At 46.7% G+C, this 7,500-nt stretch overlaps 3 protein-coding genes across 5 annotated transcripts in view; 1 reads left to right on the forward strand and 2 right to left on the reverse strand.

Moving 5' to 3' along the window:
- LOC126581248 (cation-dependent mannose-6-phosphate receptor-like) overlaps positions 1–975 on the forward strand; it is a 1,364-nt gene extending 389 nt beyond the window's left edge. The window contains exons 2-5 of the mRNA XM_050244774.1: positions 72–184; positions 268–361; positions 444–653; positions 733–975. Of these exons, the coding sequence (XP_050100731.1) occupies positions 72–184; positions 268–361; positions 444–653; positions 733–810 (495 nt within the window). The 3' untranslated portion in view covers positions 811–975. The remainder of the gene's footprint in view (positions 1–71; positions 185–267; positions 362–443; positions 654–732) is intronic.
- A 207-nt stretch (positions 976–1,182) lies between these two features.
- On the reverse strand, positions 1,183–7,152 carry LOC126577950 (transcriptional regulator ATRX homolog). Of its 2 annotated transcripts, none has more exons than XM_050240046.1 (14): positions 5,826–7,152; positions 5,400–5,761; positions 4,720–5,316; positions 4,344–4,645; positions 3,988–4,259; positions 3,746–3,904; positions 3,426–3,681; positions 3,199–3,352; positions 2,904–3,131; positions 2,649–2,820; positions 2,167–2,575; positions 1,904–2,076; positions 1,636–1,791; positions 1,183–1,551 (listed from the first exon to the last, which is right to left on the reverse strand). In XM_050240046.1, exons 1-14 carry the CDS (start codon positions 6,810–6,812, stop codon positions 1,426–1,428), a joined length of 4,353 nt encoding a protein of 1,450 aa, XP_050096003.1. In that variant the 5' UTR covers positions 6,813–7,152; the 3' UTR covers positions 1,183–1,425. The 2 variants fall into 2 exon arrangements, with proteins under 2 accessions (XP_050096003.1, XP_050095993.1); XM_050240036.1 differs by having other exon boundaries at positions 1,904–2,079.
- Positions 7,153–7,356: 204 nt separating this feature from the next.
- The window catches only part of LOC126577960 (DNA-binding protein Ewg), an 8,871-nt gene continuing 8,727 nt past the window's right edge, over positions 7,357–7,500 (reverse strand). For both annotated transcript variants that reach the window (XM_050240110.1, XM_050240102.1), the window contains one exon: positions 7,357–7,500. This exon is cut by the window's right edge and continues 2,058 nt beyond it. The gene's annotated coding sequence lies outside the window, so the exon portion shown is untranslated.

The raw sequence follows: 7,500 nt of genomic DNA on the forward strand, positions 1-7,500 counted from the left end.
GCTTCTTGTTCGACGATGGCCACCATACCCGATAACTTGTTCTTTCTTTGTTTCTTTTCGTCCATCCGCAGCTCTGTATGTACGTAAATGCGTCCAAAAACTACAGCAGACTTGGCGAGCTGGACCGGACCGAGTTTATCAGCAGAGAGAACGATGGACTGTATCTTACTTATCGAAACGAAAAGTTAGTTTAACGCATCGCCAGTTCAATCGTTACCGATTAGTCATCGTTCCACTCATCACCATCGTTCGCTTTATCAATTTAAGGAACTTTACTCAAGTGAAGCTGGTGTGTGCCAGAGATAAGAGCTCGTACCTCTATCTCGACCCAACATCGTACAACAAAACCCAAAACCATACGGTAGGTCGGGGAGGAGAAGGAGACGCAGCGGACGGTTCATTAATGATTACTTTTTTGTTTCTTTTCCGACCATCTTTTACAGCTGATACTGTTTTCTCCGTGGGCCTGCCCGAAGACGATAGAAGACTTCAGCAAGCCCAGCACGGGCACGGTGCTGCTGATTATGCTGTTCATCTCTTTGCTTTCCTACTTCCTGGTTGGCGTGACGGTAAATGCCGTGTACTTGGGCGCCCGTGGTATGGAGATGATTCCGAATCTGGACTTTTGGCGCAGCTTGCCCGGTCTTGTAAGGGTGCGTATCTGTGGCGAGAATTTTTGTGTAGATAGATTGATGACATCGCAATCGGTTGGTTTTATTCTCGTCGCCCTAGGATGGAGCACGCTTTCTACAGAATGGCTGCCGAGTCGAAAGGAGAGACCCTAGTCCGGATACCTACGACGCCATATGATGATATTTTGTCTGCAGGTTGGGATCCGGGTTTTTCCCCCATTTTCTGTATTGTGCTGTGTAACCGTTTTGAATCTGGCGCATCCATCATCGTACCGCGGTGGCACTCAATGCGCTATTGTTTTGCTTTTCTCCCATTAATAAAAAAAAGTCACTTTGTTTGTAACCATGCTTTTTTCTGTTATATCCACAATACCTGGCAGATGAGTTTATTCTGGAAAAGCATCGATTAAGCAGAGCAATGTCGCAGTTACCTCACATGATTGCGCTTACCGGTCAAGCGAAGCGTGGTTCATCCAACTAATTGCATTCCCACCATCTGAAGGAACTGCAATTACGTTTCGAATGCTAATGTGATAAGGAAAATGATGACTAAAAAGTTGGAAATGAAAGATTTATTGACATACAGCACCACATTATCCGTTGACGCGATAGATGCTAGATAATTCATTATTTCTACTGTTCTTATTTTAAACTTCCCATAGCAGAGTGTTACGTATATAAGCACACAAAGTGACCGTAAGTTTTTTAATCTTTTAACTGAATCAAATAACACCGCAGTACGATGGAAACGCTTGGTATCGTACAGCAATAGGGAGAAATGATACAGAGCGCTTTAGTCCAACTCTACAATTTCAGGATCGATATTGATCGGACGAGAAACTGTGATCGGTTGCATGCCGGTGGCGTTGGGAATCATCATGCCCGGCTGAGCCATTCCGCTTTGTCCCGGTCCTTGCATCTGTGGAACGAAATGGAACCATTTAAATGACGATGCAAACCATGGCCATGCGAGGAAAGTGGCGTCACAATCGCGTTTTATTACCTGCATGTTACCGGTGGCGTTCATCATCGACGGTGTAGGAAGCACTTGCCCTACCATACCAGCATTGGGCGGCACCGCGAACTGTACTCCCTGCTGATGCATGTTTCCCGATGGAACTTCCAGCTTATAGTAAAGATCCCACAAACTTTGGTAGAACTAATAAGAGAGAGAGGAAGAGAGGTAGAGAAACAATGAGATAAAATTACCTTATCTATGCGTTATTCGAAAGGTAAATACCCTTTGAAAGGGTATTTGTTGCGTTACTTACCGTTAGTTCCCCTTCCTTCATTTGACGGGAGAGTTCCTGCATCATGTACGGTATCATGCTGTTGACGATGTTGTCGCTCAGTGTGGGGTTGTCTTGGCGGGCCTTCATGTTGAGCAACTTGAGCAAAACATCGTTCCGGAATCCAAACGTGGAACTCGATGTCACCGGACCGGCTACTATGAAAAGAAAACGGTTTAGTTCTAAGATGCAAAAACCAGTTGACCAGAGCGCCGCATCAACGCGGGACAACGAATAGCACTTACCTCGGCCCCCCATTCCAACACCCATGCCCATGCCCATGCCCATACCCATATTTGCAACACCCATCCCATAGGCCGGCACCGGGGGACGGTTCTTCTCCTGCTCGAACTCCTCCCATGCTGCCAATCGCTCTTCCTCGTTAAGTGTTTCCTCCTCTTTGTTCTCCAGCAGCGAATCGTGTTCGTGGTACTTGTAGATCAGCTTCTCGAATCGCTGCAACAACTCCGCAAACAATCGGTCCTTCGGAAGGTTGGGAGTGGGACGCGGTTCACTCGGTTCCACATCGTAGCGGTATAGTTCCTGTAGATCATTTTCCTTGTAGTGCCGATCGATCTGCTGCTCATCGATCACACGTTTCGATATCGCTTGCTTAGTCACTTGTCGTTCATAGATCTTTTCCTCCATGGTGCCCTGTGGGGTGAGTTTGAGAGAGGACGTATGATGGATTTAATGGCAGATCAAATAATAAAAGTAGCGCACTCACCATTGCAATGAAGCGATAAATGTAGCACGGTTTCGTTTGCCCAAACCGATACACACGGAAGATGCTCTGGATGTCGTGCGATGGGTTCCAGGATACGTCGAAGATAACGACTCTGTTGGCGGCCACCAGATTAATGCCCAGACCACCAGCTCGCGTTGAAATCAAAAACAATCTATTGTAGATGGGAAAAAAGGAAGCACGAAGTAGCATAAGACCAACAAAGACACATGGTTTCCATTTGACGTTATCGTTTACCTAGCTCTGGTGTTTTTTTCGTTGTTAAAGACTTTACACGCTTGGTTCCTGTTGTCGATCGAGGTCGAACCATCGAGCCGGAAGTAATCCAGCCCGAGGGACCACGAGCCAGGATATTTGCTCAGTATCTCATTCCGTTCGTCCTCCTCTTTTTGTGCATTATCGTCCAGCAAGGATAGGAAATGTTCAATCACGTCGAGCGAGTACAGAGATTGCGAGAAAACCAATCTGCACGAAGGGGAAAGTTTAGTTTTAGTCGAACTTTGTCATCGCGCGCTGGCTGTGTTGTACTTACAACTTATCACCGATAGCTTCACATTCTTTGAGAATTTCCATCAACAACACCAATTTGCCCGAGTGCTCGAGATTATCCAGCTCTGATTCGGGACACAGCTGCATCCACCATTCGGTCGGGTTTTCCGGTTTTGATAATTCCGGTGAATCCTGTACTGTAAGACCCATAACAATTGCAAGCATTAATGGAACACCGACTTGCCAACACTGAACCACTTTTATACCCACTTTCTACAACGGCATTTTTGCGCGTTGATCGTCCACCGGTCTTAGTTCCGGAGGGCCCTTCAGTGGACGCTGGCTTCGCGTTGCCCTTACTTGATTCGACCGAGCCCGCATTACTGTCACTATCACTGTAAACGATTTTTCCATCATCGTCCGACTCGGAAGAGGATGATTCCGAGGGTGTCGACTGTTCGCTATCACTGTCGTCGAGAAAGTCTTTCATGGAACCCAGCGATTCCGCCTCAGAATCAAGCATTTGCTGTGGAAGATAATCCAATTTCAATTTCCCTATGTTCTTCCTCTTTATCCAACCCATGATGTACCTTTTTTTGTTGATTGATTTCGTACCGATCACTGTTGTACCGTAGTACCCTCGGATGGGTCCATATTCGTTGCAGGTTTTGGAAATCCGAAAACAGCATCGATGAACGCTTCTGCATCATATCTTCATGTCTTTTGCCAGCAAAATGTTCCATATAGTACTGGGGATCAAGTAAAAATCATGTAAAATTATTGCATTACGGGAAGACCATCACCGCTAATGGAATGTTTCCGTAATTGTTACCTTATAAAGTGTAATTTGCATTGGTGTCAGCTGAACTGACACCACAAACTCGAGTTTCGGAGGCAGAAATGGTGCCAGTACGGAATAGTCACGCCGTTGCACACATCCATCCAGCAGCTTGTGCAGCACGTGCGCACGTTTCCGCATCAGCTGAATATCGTATGGTGTCGAGTCGGTGTACTGTCCGTTGGTGATTGGGTTCACGAAACGATTCATGTACTCCGTGTAAGTCCCGAGCAGCTTCGGTTTCACAAACTGTACCATACAGTAATCTACGAAAGGATGAGAAAGATTTTCCATCAATTAGATCCAACATTCCAGTTTTGCCATTCAGAGAAAGCACACGGATGCCTTACACTCTTTCATATTGTTCTGAATCGGAGTACCGGTAAGCACTATGCGGCGCATCGTTTTGACGCGATTTATAACCTTAGAAAGTGACGTTTTCTCGTTCTTTAGTAGATGCCCTTCATCACAAATGATCATATCTGGTCCAGGATCAATGAGAGAAGTTTGAAGTGATTCACGCACTTTCTTTCGTATACGAGGTGCCGTGGGGTTGGCTAGGTTACGGAACATATCGTAACCCAAGATCATCACACCACCTTCGTTGTGCCACTCCATCAGCATGTTCGCCCGTGTTACGTTGTCCTTGTACCTGTGGCATGATAAAACGTTACTCTCGTGTTGGAACGGGTCCACATTACCGCATTGCTAAAAGTGTTACTTTACCTTGATATTTCGTATACATCCACTTCCGTTCCTTTTTTGACATGCTTCATCCAGATTCGGAACTCATTTACCCAATTGAGAACGGTAGATAATGGGCAAACCACCAGAATTCGCTCGATACCCGTTTCTTCTGAATTGGAGAGCAGTGTGTGTGCGAGGGTCACAACCTGTAGCGATTTGCCGAGACCCATACAGTGCGCTAGAATGCATCCAGAGCCAGGTGTATCACGCAACCGCTCCAAGCATTCACAGCAAGCATTATACATAAAGCAAACTCCGTTTGCTTGGTGCGGTTTTAGCTGTTTCACTAGCTGCTTATCCACCTCAAGCCGCGGTTCCCCCTTCTCTTCATCGACATCCAACACTACCATCTCTAATGGCCGAATCTCTTCTGGTTTCTCATTGAAAGCCTCTTGGTTATACAGCTTCTGTCGCTCGGCGACACGCTGCTTGCGCTCCCGTTCTTCCTGCTCCGCATTTTTCGTCGTTTCATCAAGATCCTTTTTCTTCATCAGCTTGCGAATGTTCTTCCGTCCTTTGTTGGGCGAATCGGCCTCACTGTCCGAAGAGTTTTTCTTTATGCGCCTACGTTTAGTTCTAAAATAGTTAAGGTGAGGATTGAATTAAAATCGCATACTATAGTATGTCTGCGATTCAATCGAAAAATCTCCCCTACTTACAACTTTGGCTTGGCGGCCTTTTTCTCATCGGACGAGGATGAGCTTTTCCTAATTCGGGTACGTTTTTTGCGCGTTTGGAAATCCTCCTTCCCTTCATCGCCATCCTCATCCGAGGTGAGCCCGGTGCGTATATTAGTGCGGCACGCTCTAGTGGCCGCTCGTCGGCTTCTGCCAGTTGTGCTAGCGGATGGCGCACTATCGTTGCCACCATTTTCATTTACTTTGCTTTTCTCATTGTCCGTATCACTACCTCCGTTGGCTGACGCCGACGGTGGACTTTCATCACCTGTATCTTCCGCACACCATTCTTCCTCTTCGCTGTCGCTTACTGCCCTACGTTTTTTCGCATTTCTAGCCATTTTCTGCAATAAAAATCAACCAATGTTAAACCATTTGATGAATACATCATATAAGAATGGAACGTACTGTTTTCGGAATGTTGTTTGATCTTTGTCGACTTTTCAGCGGTTTATCAGAATCTGAGTCACTCCGATTTTTCGCCGGTTTTTTAGAATCCAAGTCGTTCTTCTTTTGCGCCGGTATCTCCGAATCGGATTCACTCAGAATACGCTTTTTAGCGCGAGTTTTATCGCCGTTTGTGGGTTTCGCCGGCTTAGTAGGCTGGTTTTGATTGGATACTGCAGCTTTGGGACGTTTCAAATTGCCGTAATAGTTTGTGTCTGATAGGAATATTTCGATTCTCTCGTTGTTAAGACCGTGTACCGTTACGCCGTACAATGATTCTATTGACCTCAGGTCTGAGGGAAGTTTTTCCACAACTACGGTAAGGTCCCGAGTTTGGTGCGCCGCCGGGGCAGTTTGACTGTTGCGGCTGGTGCTGCTTTGTGCCGGTTCGTTACTGATTCGGCGAGGCGTTTTTGAAGAAACTCGCTTGCTTCGTCCAGAATCGTTTGATGGCGAAGTGATGAAACAATCGTCACTGTCACTGGAATCGCTGCTACTGATTTCAATTATGCTAACATTGATCTTTTTCGCTTTGCGATCGCTCCCCCTTCTTTTGCGGCTGTTCTCGGGTGAGCGGACGACGGCTTCCCCTTCTTGCTGCTCATCCGAGATCCCTATCAGATTGGTTCGTAGCAACTTATCCAACGACACCAGTCGAATTTGTTGTGTTTTCTTCGTTGAGGTCGATTCGCCGCTATCGTTGCCGTCGTCGTTGCCGGCGTTGTTGTGGCTACCCGGAGGGCACTTGATTTTTACGTCAGTTTCTGCACTCTCCAAATGATCACTTTTTGTCGAATTGCGGACCGAATCGGAATCGTTTGCGCACGTTTCCTCCCTCACGGGCATAGTTTCAGCTTCATGTTCTGCCACCTCTTGGGCGCCGGAAGCGGCTTGCTGCGGGTTTCCAGAGTTTCCTCCGACTCTAGCGCCGTTCTCTTCGCTTTGCATTATTCCTTCTCATGATTAAACATGTTCGCAAATCCTTGGGCGCTTGAAGGAACCTTCCGGGAACGGTGGTGGAATTACGACGCGGCAAGCTATAACAGGAAATCTGCTTGACCACTTTTTGCGGACTTACTGGCGAATGTAGCAAAAAGATCCGCTGGTTCCTTTGTTTTCAGCAGCACCAGCGCGGATTTTCCACGACCCACAACACCGTTACGAATGGACAAGACAGAACCAGACACAGTGGCCGAGACGGTGGGGCACTTTTTCCCGATTTTCAAGCTGCAAGCCGCACAAATTTCCCGGCGATTCCAGGGAGCCAAGAAATTTCCGAAAGGGCCGCCTTTTCGACAGCACACGCACACCCACACACACACAAACGCACGCACACTCACAGCCAAATTTGCCCATGAAGAATAGACGTTTTGAATTTGCGGTTTCTTTTTAGCGAAAGGATGTTTTGCACAAAATCAAATAATTACCTTTGCTGAGCCACTAATGATCGATAATTCAGACATTCGTTGTTTTCATGAAAGTCAAGGTTTATTTTACACATTCATTATTTAGTTTAACGCATTCAACACAAGACCCGCAACACGCTCGCATAAAATGGTGTGCGACGCTTCCCTGCCCTGCGATCCTGCCGAACGGAACCGTTCTTCCGGTACTTTTATATTCTGTGCAAACCGGT

The sequence above is a fragment of the Anopheles aquasalis genome, chromosome 2 (genome assembly GCF_943734665.1).
Source record: "Anopheles aquasalis chromosome 2, idAnoAquaMG_Q_19, whole genome shotgun sequence".
NCBI classification, from domain to species: Eukaryota; Metazoa; Arthropoda; class Insecta; order Diptera; family Culicidae; genus Anopheles; species Anopheles aquasalis.